Below are 16,653 nucleotides of genomic sequence, written 5' to 3' on the forward strand. Positions count from 1 at the left end.
TGTCGTAGGCGGCCCCGGCGCTGCGCTGCGGGTCAGCAGAGGGCACCGGTGGCTAAATCCCACGCCGTGCTGTAACCGAAGTTACGTCACGTGACTCTGTGGTACTCGGAGATAAGTGGGACGCATTCATGAACCCGTTTTAACCGGCGTGGTGAGGTATGGTCAAATGAGTCCCCCCCACACGGCCTGTGGGGGGATGGGTTCTCATCCAGCAGCGGATAAACAGAAGGGCTTTAAGTGTACGTACGGGAAAGGGTAACCAGCAAAACGTGGCAGGAAGGCGTTGTGGATGTAATCAGGAAGAGGAGGCTGTGATGGGCCTGACGTGTGGGGTGGAAGAGGACACGCGAAGCAACTTGGAGGTTCTGCATAGAACTTACAATAACCCAATTCTTCATTTTAAATTATTATCATGCGACGTGTAAATTGTATCATCGCTGCAAAGCGCCGTAGTAAAAAGCGCCTGAGTCTAGGCGCTATATAAATCTCATTAACATAATAAAATGGCTCTGCTTGTTAGTTTGGTTTCGCTGACCAGCAGAAGGAAGCAGATTGGGAGGTGCGGCTGCGCCTTTTGTGTTTATTTTGAACCGCAAGTCAACGAGTCTCCCTGCTTAAACGAGCCTTGAACGGTGCACGCATGCATTGGTAGCCTTGAGCCAGCAGTGGGGCATTCCACATTCCCATGGCAGGGGCAAGCCTGTCCAAACAACGACCGCTCTGGAATTGCCGGGGTGATTACGGCACATCGTCCACAGATTGGACAAAAAAAAAAAAGTCAAGTCAAAGGCGATAATGCCCCGGATGGAATGCAGTCTCATAGAGCGCGTGGGTGCGGGGGGGGGGGTGCAAGTGCCGTTAGCGAGCACCTGTTGTACTGCGTTGCCGCTAACTCAAGGGAGCTTCGTCGAGTCCCGAGACTCCGTCTTCAGGAGGGTTGCCGCGTCGGTGACGCTCGGCCAATCCCATCTCACGAGTCGTTTGCCTTCGCGTGGAAAGGAAACCGGAGAGCCTGGAGAGACTGCCCCCCCCCCACCCCCCAACCGCATGCGCGAAGGAGCCAACTGACTGTTCGAAGAGCCGCACAGATGGATTCAAAGTCCATCGCACTGTCCCATCTGCTTGGCCGCGTCGCACGCACAACAGCGCGGCGGCGTTGTGCGTGTCGCCCCGACCGCCTGAGTTCACGGTCAGCTCAAGAGGAGCAGCAAGAGGAGTGGGAGGAGGAGAGATGACGACGCTGGATGCGTAGGAGGCTTGTGAGGATGATATTTTTGAACGCGGTGTCTGATGTGGTGAAACGTGTTGCGAAGGAGGGGAGGGGGGGGGGCATTTTTTGCCCCCCCCCCCCCAGCTGCCTCGAGGGATAACGTCAGACACCTAATTAGGTCGATGAAAAACCGGCCTGGAAGTTCACTGGCTCTTTCTCACCGGAGGGGCCACCCAGAATAGCATAGCCCAACACACGACATACACACGTGCATACTCATCCACACAGACACGTGGATACTCATACACACAGACACAGATACTCATACACACACACGTGTGTACTCATCCACACAGACACGTGGATACTCATACACACACACACAGATACTCATACACACACACGTGTGTACTCATCCACACAGACACGTGGATACTCATACACACACACACAGATACTAATACACACACACACAGATACTCATACACACAGACACGTGGATACTCATACACACAGACACGTGGATACTCATACACACACACAGATACTCATACACACACACAGATACTCATACATACACACACACACACACAGATACTCATACACACACACACAGATACTCATACACACAGACACGTGGATACTCATACACACACACAGATACTCATACACACACACGTGCGTACTCATCCACACACACGTGCGTACTCATCCACACACACACAGATACTCATACACACACACACACAGATACTCATACACACAGACACGTGGATACTCATACACACATACACACAGATACTCATACACATACACAGATACTCAAACACACACACAGATACTCATACACACAGACACGTGGATACTCATATATACACACACACACAGATACTCAAACATACATATACACATAGATACTCACACATAGACAAAGATCCCCCATATAGCCTCTAACAGACTGTGAGGGCAAGTGCTGTTAGCGAGCACCTATGAAACCCGGCACGGCACACGAGGGCGTGGGTGGCCAGCACCACGACCGGCGGCTGCCTTTGTCTTGCTTGTGGCGAAGTTTACACACCGCACCAGGTACTCATTTGACGCTGAGTCGACCTGGGGAAGGCTCAGGACCGGTTCAGATAATAGTCACTGGTGTTTGCCGTGAGCGGGAATCGAACTCGGGTGGCCGGGTTCGTAGTTCAGCATGCTAACCACACACAGATACGAATACACACATAGATACGCATACACGCACACACAGATACTCATACACACATACTCATACACACACAGATACTCATACACACACACACAGATACACATACACACACAGATACTCATACACACATAGATACGCATACACGCGCACATAGATACTCATACACACATAGATACACATACACACATAAATACTCATACACACACACACAGATACTCATACATACACAGATACTCATATACACACAGATACTCATACACACATAGATACGCATACACGCACACACAGATACTCATACACACACACACAGATACTCATACACACACACACAGATACTCATACACACACAGATACTCATACACACATAGATAGGCATACACGCGCACATAGATACTCATACACACATAGATACACATACACACAAATACTCATACACGCACACACAGATACTCATACACACACAGATACTCATATACACACAGATACTCATACACACATAGATACGCATACACGCGCACATAGATACTCATACAACAACAGCAATCGCCATTCGCCACTAAGTGGCGATGACGTCACCATGGCACCTGTGCCAGGCCACGTGCACTTTGACGCCATACACAGACACACAGGATACGCACACACACGCACAGAAACATACACACGCGCATACAGACACACAAACGTACACACGCCGTTGTGTGTACTCGGGTCGACACTTGAGGGTCCCTCCCTGGTCCGGCCACACCATCCCTACATGGAGGTGGGGCTGCCCTCCCCGGGGGTCATGGATCAGAAACGTGTGTGGGTGCGTGCGTGCGTCTGACGATAGCAGTAAATCCATACACACACACACAAACATAGACAAGCTATATACGCGCGGACACGTAGAGACCCACACGCATACACACACAGTCGCCGACATACACACAAACATAGGCATGCATATGCACACAAACATAGGCATGCATATGCACACAAACAAAGACACCCACACACACACTAACATAGACACGCATACTTACACACCCACGCATATATTGTACGCGCACAATCATAGACAAAAATAAAACAAAGACTCCCTGTATAGCCTTAAAACGCTTTTGGGGCACGTGCTGTTAGCGAGCACCTATGAAGGCCGGCACGGCACACGGGGGAGTGGGTGGCCAACACCACGCCCGGCCGCCTTTGTCTCCCCAGTGCTGATGTTTTCTTTCACATAGACCGCACCAGGTACTCAATTGAGGATGAGTCGACCAAGGGGAGGCCCAGGACTGGTTCAAATAATCGCCACTGATGTTGGCCGTGAGCGGGAATCGAACTCGGTTCATAGCGCGGTACACCAACCACTACACTACCACCCCCCACATACATAAACAGAGACACACGCACACCCACGAACTCACTGCCCACACATGGCCACTATGAGAGATTTGAGGACAGGTATTTGTAACTCTGGAGCTAAACGATGTCAGTAACAACGTTAGAGAAGCCCCACGGTGCGACAGATGTCCAGTGAGGGTTTGGCCACACCATTCATAGTCCGATGGCACGTTCACACAGTGTACCCAAAAAACCTGGGGGTAGTGGTCACTTTCACGTGCACGTTCACACAGTGTACCCAAAAAACCTGGGGTAGTGGCCACTGCCATGTGCATGTTCACACAGTGTACCCCAAAAACCTGGGGGTAGTGGCCACTTCCACGTGCACGTTCACACAGTGTACCCCCAAAAACCCTGGGGGTAGTGGTCACTCCCATGCGCACGTTCACACAGTGTACCCCAAAAACCTGGGCGTAGTCGTCACTTTCACGTGCACGTTCACACAGTGTACCACAAAAACGGGATCGTAATCACTCTCGCCAACATATTCACACAGTGTACCGCAAGAATTGGGGATAGCCACTCCCACCTGCACATTCACACAGTGTACCCAACCAACTGGGGGTAGCCACTCCCATGAACACATTCACACAGTGCACCGAAAAAGCCTCGGAAGTAGCTCCACCCACAAGTATAGTGTGAAAGTATCCCCAAAAACGTGGCTACTGCATACACTCTACAAGGAGTTTTGCAAAATGCACTCAGGAATGTAAAGACACTCTCACAGTACTATACAGTGCATACAAAACGCACGTGCATGGGTTCGCATGCGTGTGCACGTGGACGTGTGTGCGTGTCTTGTCTGGGGAGCGGTAGTGTAGCGGTTAGCGCGCTGCGCGATGAACCCAGCAACCCGAGTTCGATTCCCGCTCACGGCCAACACCGGTGACGATTATCTGAACCGGTCCTGGGCCTCCCAAGGTCGACTCGGCTCCAAATGAGTACCTTGGCGCGATGTGTAGTAAACATCGCCACTGGGGAGACAAAGGCGGCCGGGCGTGGTGCTGGCCACCCGCTCCCTCGTGTGCCATGCCGGCCTTCGTAGGTGCTCGCTAACAGCACTTGCCCCAACAGTCTGTGACACGGGATCTTTGTCTTTGTGCTGCGTGTGTTGTCTCACCAGCGAGCAGAGCTCCATGACCAGCAAGTACGGCGAGGACTCCGTGCACTGTCCCAAGCACTGCATGATGTTCGGGTGCTGTAGAAGCCTGGGAGGGAAACAGACACACACAGAGAGACACACACACACAGAGTCACACACACACACAGAGTCACACACACACACAGAGTCACACACACACACACAGTCACACACACACACAGGCACAGATAGAGACAGCGAAGCAGAGGGAGTTAAGAGCCGCACAGACGGAGAGAGAGATACAAGCACAGACAGAGAGAGGCACTCAATTATTGATATTTACTGTTACGTTTACACCGATTAGGGTCCCATTAGCGCTGCAGATTGACCCCCCGGATGGATGTGAAATATCTGTGGTCAGAGGGTCTAACTTCGTTTAGTTCTCTGCAGCGTTGTTCATGCAAACTGCATCTCCACAATCCTTCGGGAACCACACGAAGCTACGAGGCAGCAGCGAGGCGGTGAACAGTCCTCTGCACGTGTATATATATGTAGATGTGAATATGTTTACATCCAATTAACGAGTGCTTATGCGTGTGGGAGCACCCGCAGAAAACCCCCACTTGCGTGCGAGGGGGCAACACTCTATCCCATCATAGGGAAGTGACAGGGGTGATGTCAGTCCACGCTCTTTACTGTGACCGCCTTCTTATTCTTATAATTCTTCTGGCGAAATGGAACCCTTTTCCATTATTCCCAGACGACTGCAAGTTGCAGGGTGGGTGGGTGGTGGGGTCCCGTTCGCACCGCTGAATCTGGGAGCGCGCGAGCGATTCGGCGTTAATTTGATTTTGAGAGGCGTCGTAACGGCGTTGCTTTTAAAGACAACTGTACTCGCCGCCGCAGAGAACCGCACTCTACGTTAGCTGCCGCCACCCCCCCAACCCTCGCGTGGCCTTGTGGGAGCATCGGTCGCGATGAAGTTATTCTACCATTGGTACCTCATTTGCCAGTAAAAAATATAATTGTTTTTTTACCCTTTTATCTGGCAACAAAACTGACACCTTTTTTACGAGGAGTCATGTTTGCATAGACCACAATACCTGCAGTCGTAATGCAAACAAAAAACATAACAGTGCATACATTATCAGAGTTATGTTTTTTGTTTGCATTACGACTGCAGGTATTGTGGTCTATGCAAACATGACTCCTCGTAAAAAAAAGGTGTCAGTTTTGTTGCCAGATAAAAAGGTACAAAAAACAATTATCCAAGTTATTCTATTTTAGTTTTTTCCTTCCGGCTCCGCACACGCACGTCATCCCGAACGGCATCGGAGAGAGAAGAACAACTGATGGCGTACGCGTGCGTCATCGGAACGGGGATAGGCATTACGGGAGTTGCGCAACCATTAGCGGCGGTGATCCGTCAACCCTCGCCGCCTCCGCCCCGTGCCGGATTGGACGCCGCGCGCAGCAGAGCCGCCCACCCGCACGCCCTCCTTCCACGACTGCTCCATTTTTCTGAATTAAGATCAAAGGCAAATGTATTACACTCGAACAATGGGGGGCTCTGTACAGCGTTTGGTGGCTGTGCCCAGCCCATGTGTTTGTTTCCGACCCCCCCCCCCGCCCTGCCCCCATCCCCCACCTCCTCCCCCAGGTCTCCCTTTGAAAACAGAGCCCTTTTAATCGGGGAGGCTGAACCACGATGCTACGTGCTTTTCCCGTGAAATAGATATACGTCGGTCCGTCTGTCCGTGAGTCTGTCCGTCCGTGTGTGTCTATCCATCAGACACCTTTCACGTTGACTTTCGCGTGGCGAGATGTTAGCTACCTCGCCTCGTGTACACAATGCCATGGGTTCGATCCCGACCCCTGTTGTGTATTTGAAGTTTGCAGGTCTCTCTCTTTCCCTGTGGTCGCGTTGGATTTTTCTCCACGTCCTCCGGGTTTTCCCTCCAAGTGTAGAATCATCATCGACGTGAATTTTGAGTATTTGGCTGCTATAAATGTCCCCACGATGAGCCACTTCATGTGTGGCCAGGTCCCTTCTGAAGAAGAACTACGTAGCTCAGTGGGCCTTACCTGGTAAAATAAAACAAAAGCTTAGTTTGCAGTTTTATAGCCTACCTTACGATGCGTGATTGAGGTGTGGGTTAATCGCTACATTTTGGTCGTGAGAATCGCCAAGTCGAGCTCTAAACGGCAGCAATTGGTGCGTCGTCAAATTACGCTCATATACCGCGTCAGACGGTGGAGGGTCTCGGCAACACAACCGCGGCCCGGATCATCACTCCTCTGTGGAATAACCCAGAACTCAACTGTGAGAGTCACTCCTCACGCTTTTCGCCAAAAATTGTGTGAGACTAGGCTCTAAGGAAAGCTGTCTCGGGTGTGGACCAATCAACTTCAAGGACAGTGCATACATTATCAGAGTTATATTCTTGGTTCTTTCGGTAAAGTCACGTAGAAGGGAAGTAATAAAATAATAAAAATAAAACACAATAAAATAATTCTCACGACGTTTCGGCCACAACGCAAGCAGCCATCCTCAGGTGAAAACCAGGTCTGTCGAGGCGACAGAGTCTGAATGAAACAGCACACGAGCTTGGAGCATATATATAAGCTGGGCGCCTTGACAAAGGAATTTGCATATCAAGAGGAATTTAGCATATTTATGGGAAATGCAGGAATGTGATTAGTACTACATATGCATGTGCATTATGCAGGATTAACAGCATCAAAGGGAGAGGATATGGGAAGTTCAAGTTCAAGTTCATTTATTAGGTGTAGCCCTGTGAGCCATTCAGCTCTTGAATCGGGTGCAACCGCAACAAACAAAAAACAAAAACATGAACAAAAAAACATCTTAAAGTGAATATGTGACTAAGTGCAAACAGAAAATCCAAGAAAAGACAGCAAAAATATTGCTGAAAAAACACCGTACACCAACGCTGTGTGCAAAAATCCCAGTGGGATGCAAGTCAAACAACAACCACAAGACAACTTAGATTAAGGCCATCAGTCTAACTCTGTACTACAACAACACAAACAATGCAGGTATGTGAATGTTTTTGTTTGCATTCTGACTGCAGGTATTGTGGTCTATGCAAACATGACTCCTTGTAAAATAGGTGTCAGTTTTGTTGCCAGATAAAAGGGTAAAAAAACAATTATCACATTTCTTCCATGTTACCAGGTAAGGCCCACTAGGCTACATAGCTCTTTTACAGAAGCGACCTGGCCACAAATGACAGCTCAATTAAGTGGCTAATCGCGTGGAAATGTATCGCAGCCAAATACTTTAAATGCATGTACAGTAACTAAATAAAGCCAAAGCTTCCTGTAAATCACGTGACCTCTGTGTGGCTACGCCCACAATGCACCCCTCCCCCCGTCGCCGCCCACTCAGAAAACAGACTCTGTGCAGTAGCAGCAGTAGCAGCAGCAGTAGCAGCAGCAGTAGCAGCTGTAGCAGCAGTAGCAGCAGCAGCAGTAGCAGCAGCAGCAGCAGCAGCAGTAGCAGCAGCAGTAGCAGCAGCAGTAGCAGCAGCAGCAGCAGCAGCAGCGTGGAGGCCCTGATAGGAGCCTCTTCCTCCCGATCCTCATCTCTCCAGACTCTCTGCTCACATCTCTCCATCCCTTTGCCTCCCATTTCCCCTGATTTCCCATTCTTTCTCTTTTCTATTCCCTTTTCCCCGTTCACTTCATTTCCCCCATGCATCACAATCCTTGACTCTGCTCCCCTTTCCCGTGGTGTGCAGCCACGGGTAAACGGTTGGCAATTCTTAGCAATTTTGGGTGACTTCGCCGATGAAATATTTACAAAAAAAGCAATTAAATAAGATGTATATATACACATATATATACACACATATAGAGATACATTGCGCTACGTACGAGGGTAATTGGTGGACGGGTGCCTAACGCACGAATCTCTTTGCACGGTTAAATTCCCAAACGAGGCTCATTTAACAAACGGGATTGATTGGGCAGCTTGTTATTGCGATGAGCTCTTACCCCGTTGAATTTGTGCGCACTGGGTGAGCAACTGAGCGAGTTGCTAACATCACGAGTGGGTGGGAGCCTGGGATACGAACCCAGGTTCTCAGCAGGGCTGGGTCCGTGTCTCCAGAAACGAGCTGGTAAAAAGCCCCCGGGTTGGGCAGTGGCAATACCACGTTCCTATGACAGGGGCCGCCACTGTATCCACTAAACAGTCACAGATGATGTTCCACCAAGTAGCAGGAACGCTATCCACCCCCCGAGGGATGAGGTCAGGATGGACACCCTGACCGTGAGCTAAACGCCATGACCTTGCGATCGTGGGTGGAGGCGCCCCGACCACGGCACCACTTGGCCGGACGAGGCTGAGCCAAGCGGCGCAAATGCCGGGGACAAAGAGTTCCAAAACTTTTAGAGAAGAATTAAGAAATGTTGTTATCCGCGCTCACTCGGTAGGCCCCCGCAGACTCAGCGGGGCACTCGCGGTAATCTCTCTCCCATCACTTACCCGCCTCCCCCCATCACCGCCTCCCCCCCATCACATATCACCGCCTCCCCCCATCACCCCCTCCACTCCTCACCCCCTCCCCCCCATCACCGCCTCCCCCCCCATCACGCCTCCCCCCCATCACCGCCTCCCCCCCATCACCGCCTCCCCCCATCACCGCCTCCCCCCATCACCCGCCTCCCCCCATCACCGCTCTCCCCCATCACCGCCTCCCCCCCATCACCGCCTCTCCCCCATCACCGCTTCCTCCCCATCACCGCCACTCCCTCATCACCCCCCTCCCCCATCACCCCCTCCCCCCCATCACCCGCCTCCCCCCCATCACCCCCTCCCCCCCATCACCCCCGTCATCCCCCCATCACCGCCTCCCCCCCCATCACCCCCTCCCCCCCATCACCCCTCCCCCCATCACGCCTCCCCCCCACCTCACCCCCCCCCTCCCCCCTACCCCCCCTCCCCCCCATCACCCCCTCCCCCCCCCTCCCCCCCCCCCCCCCATCACCCCTCCCCCCATCACCCCTCCCCCCCATCACCCCCTCCCCCATCACCCCCTCCCCCCATCACCCCCCCCCCCCCCTCACCCCCTCCCCCCATCACCCCCTCCCCCCATCACCCCCTCCCCCCATCACCCCTCCCCCCCCCATCACCCCCTCCCCCCATCACCCCCTCCCCCCCATCACCCCCTCCCCCCATCACCCCCCCCCCCCCATCACCCCCTCCCCCCATCACCCCCCCCCCCCCCATCCCCCCCTCCCCCCCCCCATCACCCCCTCCCCCCCATCACCCCCTCCCCCCACACCCCCTCCCCCCCATCACCCCCTCCCCCCATCACCCCCTCCCCCCATCACCCCCCCTCCCCCCATCACCCCCTCCCCCCCATCACCCCCCCTCCCCCCATCACCCCCTCCCCCCCATCACCCCCCTCCCCCCCCATCACCCCCCCCCCCCTCACCCCCCCCTCCCCCATCACCCCCCCCCCCCATCACCCCCCCCTCCCCCCATCACCCCCTCTCCCCCATCACCCCCCCCCCATCACCCCTCTCCCATCACCCCCTCCCCATCACCCCCCCCTCCCTCCATCACCCCCTCCCCCCACCCCCCCTCCCCCCATCACCCCCCTCCCCCCATCCCCCCCTCCCCCCCATCACCCCCCCCCCCCATCACCCCCTCCCCCCATCACCCCCCCCTCCCCCCATCACCCCCTCCCCCCATCACCCCCCCCTCCCCCCCTCACCCCCTCCCCCCCATCACCCCCCCCTCCCCCCCATCACCCCTCTCCCCATCACCCCCTCCCCCCCATCACCCCTCCCCCCATCACCCCCTCCCCCCCATCACCCCCCCCCCCATCACCCCCCCCCCATCACCCCCCCTCCCCCCCCCCATCACCCCTCCCCCCATCACCCCTCTCTCCCATCACCCCCTCCCCCCCATCACCCCCTCCCCCCCTCCCCCCCCTCCCCCCCCCCATCACCCCCCCCCCCATCACCCCCTCTCCCCCATCACCCCCTCCCCCATCACCCCCCCCCCATCACCCCCCCCCTCCCCCCATCACCCCCCCTCTCTCCCATCACCCCCTCCCCCCCATCACCCCCTCCCCCCATCACCCCCTCTCCCCATCCCCCCTCCCCCCCATCACCACCTCTCTCCCCCACCCCCTCTCCCCCATCACCCCCTCTCCCCCATCACCCCCCTCCTCCCATCACCCCTCCCCCCCATCACCCCTTCACCCATCACCCTCTCTCCATCACCCCCTCCCCCCCATCACCCCTCCCCCCATCACCCCCCTCCCCCCATCAACGCCTCCCCCCCCATCACCCCTTCCCCCCCATCACCACTTCTCTCCCATCACCCCCCCCCCATCACCCCCTCTCCCCCATCACCCCCTCTCCCCCAACACCCCCTCCCCCCCATCACCACCTCTCTCCCATCACCCCCTCTCCCCCATCACCGCCTCTCCCCCATCACCGCCTCTCTCCCATCACCGCCTCTCCCCACCATTTCCACGTCTCTCTCTCCCATCGCATATCACCAACTCTCTCTGCCATTACCGCTTCTCTTGCTTCCATTCCCGCTTGTTTCTTCTACCCTTGCTGCTTTCTCCCATCGCTGCATCCTCTTCTCTCTCCAATCACAGCCTCTGTCTAGCTTCCTCTTGACGCACAGCCACACAACTGCGGCTTCTATCCCCGCGTCTGAGTGGATGGCCGAGTTCGTGGATGGGTGGGTGGATAACTGACCGAGTGAGTAAAATTGTGCGAGTCACTGATTGAATTGCTCTGAGACTGAGCGAGTGAGCGATCGAAACAGCGGGCCAGCCAATGAGCGAGCGGACGCGTGAGTCTGAAAGCGAGAAAGTGCGCAGTCGGGTGAGTGATTGAGGAAGTGAGTCAGCCATTAAGTGAGCGAGTGAGTGAACGAACGACCAAGAAAATGAGTGGTTGAGTGCGTGGTTGCGTGGGCGGGAAAGCGAAGAAGCAAATGGGTGAGCGTTTGAGTGAATGAGCGAGTGAGTGAGGAGTTGATTATGTGGGTGAGCGAGCGGCTGAGTGAACGATTAGGTGAATAATGAGCGAGTGAGTGGTTACGTAATTGACGAGCGCGCGAACGAGTGAGAGGTTAAGTGAATGATGAGCGAGCGAGTGAGCGGTTAAGTGAATGATGAGCGAGCGAGTGAGCGGTTAAGTGAATGATGAGCGAGCGAGTAAGCGGTTAAGTGAATGATGAGCGAGCGAGTGAGCGGTTAAGTGAATGATGAGCGAGCGAGTGAGCGGTTAAGTGAATGATGAGCGAGCGAGTGAGCGGTTAAGTGAATGATGAGTGAGCGGTTAAGTGAATGATGAGCGAGCGGTTAAGTGAATGATGAGCGAGCGAGTGAACGGTTAAGTGAATGATGAGCGAGCGAGTGAGCGGTTAAGTGAATGATGAGTGAGCGAGTGAGCGAGTGAACGGTTAAGTGAATGATGAGCGAGCGAATGAGCGGTTAAGTGAATGATGAGCGAGCGAGTGAACGGTTAAGTGAATGATGAGTGAGCGAGTGAGCGGTTAAGTGAATGATGAGCGAGCGAGTGAGCGGTTAAGTGAAGTATGAGCGAGCGAGTGAACGGTTAAGTGAATGATGAGCGAGCGAGTGAACGGTTAAGTGAATGATGAGCGAGCGAGTGAACGGTTAAGTGAATGATGAGCGAGTGAGTGAGCGGTTAAGTGAATGATGAGCGAGCGAGTGAACGGTTAAGTGAATGATGAGCGAGCGAGTGAGCGGTTAAGTGAATGACGACCTAGCGAGTGAACGGTTAAGTGAGCGACGAGCGAGCGAGTGAGTGGTTAAGTGAGCGACGAGCGAGCGAGGGAAAAAGCATCTGAGTGAGCGAGCGACAGCCCCTCGAGGCAAAGCGACTGTCACGGGGAGCCAGCCCCCCCACCCCCGCTCCCCCCCCCCTCCCTCTCGGCATCTCCCTTTGATGCCCCCCTCCCATGCTCCCCCAAAATGAACAGCGCTCGTTTCAAGTCCCCCATGGCTCTGGGCGTGAGGGGGGGGGGACGGGGCTGTATCAGCACGCGGCAAGCGAGGGAGCTTAGCCGCGGAGGCCCTCAACGGCGAGAGAGACGTCGCATGCGGGACGCGACGGGGCCAGGCCGAGGGAAAGATAAAACTCCTGGGGTATTTATATTCGCGGCTCTCGGTCCCCGCGGGCCCCCTTTCTTCCCGAGCGCAACATTTATTTTGCCTGGGACGCGGCCAGCGACGGAAAGCGCTGACACCGAAGCTGACGTTGCCCATCGGAACAAGGGGGGGGGGGGGGCTTCTTTCTCTGTCACGCGGCATCACGCGACCCCGGTTTTGAGACCGTCGCGCTAAAAACGTGTGACGTTTGAATTTGATTCGCGTTACGCGCTTTGTTCACCGAGCCAGCAGATCCCACGGTCGGCTGTTACTTTAATATCTATATTATATATAAGTGTGTGGAGGGGACCCGGCCCTGTCATGGGAATGTGGAATTTCCACTGCTGTGGCTCAGGGCTGACAGTGGAGGTGAGTGCTGCTCGCTTGAGCAGGGAGAGGCTCAGACTCAGGCTTTGTTATTTCAGCTGCCAAAGCCACATTGAGCCAAGCAGTTCAATGTGGCCTTACATACAGAGCCATAGAGTGACATAAAGACTCAGAGTGACATAAAGACTCATAGAGCTACATAGAGAGCCATAGAGTGACATAAAGACTTAGAGTGACATACAGACTCATAGAGCTACATACAGAGCCATAGAGTGACATAAAGACTCAGAGTGACATACAGACTCAGAGCTACATAGAGAGCCATAGAGTGACATAAAGACTCAGAGTGACATACAGACTCATAGAGCTACATAGAGAGCCATAGAGTGACATACAGACTCATAGAGCTACATAGAGAGCCATAGAGTGACATAAAGACTCAGAGACATAAAGACTCATAGAGCTACATAGAGAGCCATAGAGTGACATAAAGACTCAGAGTGACATACAGACTCATAGAGCTACATACAGACTCAGAGTGACATACAGACTCATAGAGCTACATACAGACTCAGAGTGACATACAGACTCATAGAGTTACATACAGAGCCATAGACTCAGCTAGCAAGGCCCCATTGCGATAAGTGGCTCTGTTACAATGATGACCGCAGCCCACGACCGTTGCAGTTGCACAGAGTTACGCAGAGATCCGTAGAGTTACATGCAGCCATCGAGTTGCATCGAGAAGCACATCGCTTGATTTGAAGCTTTCACGACTGAAGGAATCCATACTTTTTGGTTCCTTCGGTAAATTCACGTGGGTAGAAAAATAAAAACAAAAAATAATAAATGTATTTTATGTTTCTACCTACGTGACTTTACCGAAAGAACCAACGAGTATGTGAGTACATAGCTACATAGAGATCCGTAGCGTTACACAGAGACTCATAGGCCACAGTCAAAGGCCGTCGGTAGTAGCAGCACTTACCGGACACCGCAGGGTGGGAACAAGCAAAGTAACAAGAGCAAAAACAACAAATTATATACAGGAAACCCACACCAGAGCTGACCGCAAACAGGACAAGCGATAAATAAACAGTACTTAGGATCGGGTCAGGTAGCCTCCCCTAGGGTAGTTGTAGCCGGAGGACCCCAGAGCGTAGCCAGAGTAGTGTATCTAGGCTGTGTACCTAGGCTGTGTACCTAGGCTGTGTACCTAGGCTGTGTATCTAGGCTGTGTCGCTAGGCTGTAACAGAGTATCAGGACTGTTGGAGTGTTGTATTGTAATAAAGAAGTTACCTCTACAAGTGTCTCCGGAACCCATTACACAGGAAACCCGCACCAGAGCTGACCGCAAACAGGACGAGCGATAAATAAAAGGTACTTGGGACACTCATCTAACGGGCTCGGACATAAGCAGCGTTCACGGCCACAGTGTGGCGGAGGTGATCCTGACAGCGCGGTCCGGACGGAGTACGTGGGGGACGCTACGGTCGGTTACGAGGAAGACCCGACGTTTGGTGCGCCGGGGCAAGGGAAGGCTGTGACGCCGACTCTCGCATTTGAGACCGGTGCCGAGTACTTGCGTCGTCACTTGGCAACAGTTCTGCCGTGGCAATCTGACTGGAAGAATTTCCGATTAGCACGGTGGGTGGGGGAAGGGGGAAAGGGGGGGGGGCTACGTATGGTGCGAAAGAAGTTCGCCTTCCTCACATTTCCTGCAGCACAGCGTCCGCATGCAGACTGCAGCGATAGACGCAGCGTGGGATCTCCTATCAGCCATGCCACACGGAGAACCTTGACACTGCTGTGATCATCATGTGCCAGGGTCTATCCACTGCTGAGATCATCATCCACATCATCATGTGTCAGGGTCTATCCACTGCTGAGATCATCATCCACATCATCAAGTGCCAGGGTCTATCCACTGCTGGGCTCATCATCCACATGATCATGTGCCAGGGTCTATCCACTGCTGGGATCATCATCCACATCATCACGTGCCAGGGTCTATCCACTGCTGGGCTCATCATCCACATCATCACGTGTCAGGGTCTATCCACTGCTGGCTCATCATCCACATCATCACGTGCCAGGGTCTATCCACTGCTGGGCTCATCATCCACATCATCACGTGTCAGGGTCTATCCACTGCTGGGCTCATCATCCACATCATCACGTGTCAGGGTCTATCCAGCTGGGATCATCATTCACATCATCACGTGCCAGGGTCTATCCACTGCTGGGATCATCATCCACATCATCACGTGCCAGGGTCTATCCACTGCTGGGCTCATCATCCACATCATCACGTGCCAGGGTCTATCCACTGCTGGGATCATCATTCACATCATCACGTGCCAGGGTCTATCCACTGCTGGGATCATCATCCACATCATCACGTGCCAGGGTCTATCCACTGCTGGGTTCATCATCCACATCATCACGTGTCAGGGTCTATCCACTACTGGGATCATCATCCACATCATCACGTGTCAGGGTCTATCCACTGCTGGGATCATCATCCACATCATCACGTGTCAGGGTCTATCCATGGCACATAGGGGGCAGCCGCCGAGTTAACAGACCGCACAAAAAGAGACGTGTGGTTAATTACACGGTTTTTGTTTTGGTCAAACAATTTTAACTTTGTCAACTGAATCGACCAAGAGGCGGAGCCGACGGTGGGTTAGGATCTTGACGGAGCACGGCAGCGTCGTGGTGGGGTGGTGGGGCAGGGTCGTGGTGGGGCAGGGTCGTGGTGGGGTGGTGGGGCAGGGTCGTGGTGGGGCAGGGTCGTGGTGGGGTGGTGGGGCAGGGTCGTGGTGGGGCAGGGTCGTGGTGGGGTGGTGGGGCAGGGTCGTGGTGGGGTGGTGGGCAGGGTCGTGGTGGGGGTGGGGCAGGGTCGTGGTGGGGTGGTGGGGCAGGGTCGTGGTGGAGCAGGGTCGTGGTGGGGTGGTGGGGCAGGGTCGTGGTGGGGCGGTGGGGCAGGGTCGTGGTGGGGGTGGGGCAGGGTCGTGGTGGGGTGGTGGGGCAGGGTCGTGGTGGGGCAGGGTCGTGGTGGGGTGGTGGGGCAGGGTCGTGGTGGGGTGGTGGGGCAGGGTCGTGGTGGGGCAGGGTCGTGGTGCGGTGGTGGGGCAGGGTCGTGGTGGGGCGGTGGGGCAGGGTCGTGGTGGGGCTGGGTCGTGGTGGGGCAGGGTCGTGGTGGGGTGGTGGGGCAGGGTCGTGGTGGGGCAGGGTCGTGGTGAGGTGGTGGGGCAGGGT

General features: G+C 54.5%; 1 protein-coding gene across 1 annotated transcript in view; it reads right to left on the reverse strand.

Moving 5' to 3' along the window:
- Positions 1-16,653, reverse strand: part of LOC133347960 (serine/threonine-protein kinase LMTK1-like) — a 70,581-nt gene that overhangs the window by 14,740 nt on the left and 39,188 nt on the right. Inside the window, exon 6 of the mRNA XM_061560725.1 lies at positions 4,927-5,014. Coding sequence (XP_061416709.1) covers positions 4,927-5,014 — 88 coding nt within the window. The remainder of the gene's footprint in view (positions 1-4,926; positions 5,015-16,653) is intronic.

This window comes from Lethenteron reissneri, chromosome 26, assembly GCF_015708825.2.
Source record: "Lethenteron reissneri isolate LAM-NWPU_2019-01 chromosome 26, ASM1570882v1, whole genome shotgun sequence".
Taxonomy (NCBI): domain Eukaryota; kingdom Metazoa; phylum Chordata; class Hyperoartia; order Petromyzontiformes; family Petromyzontidae; genus Lethenteron; species Lethenteron reissneri.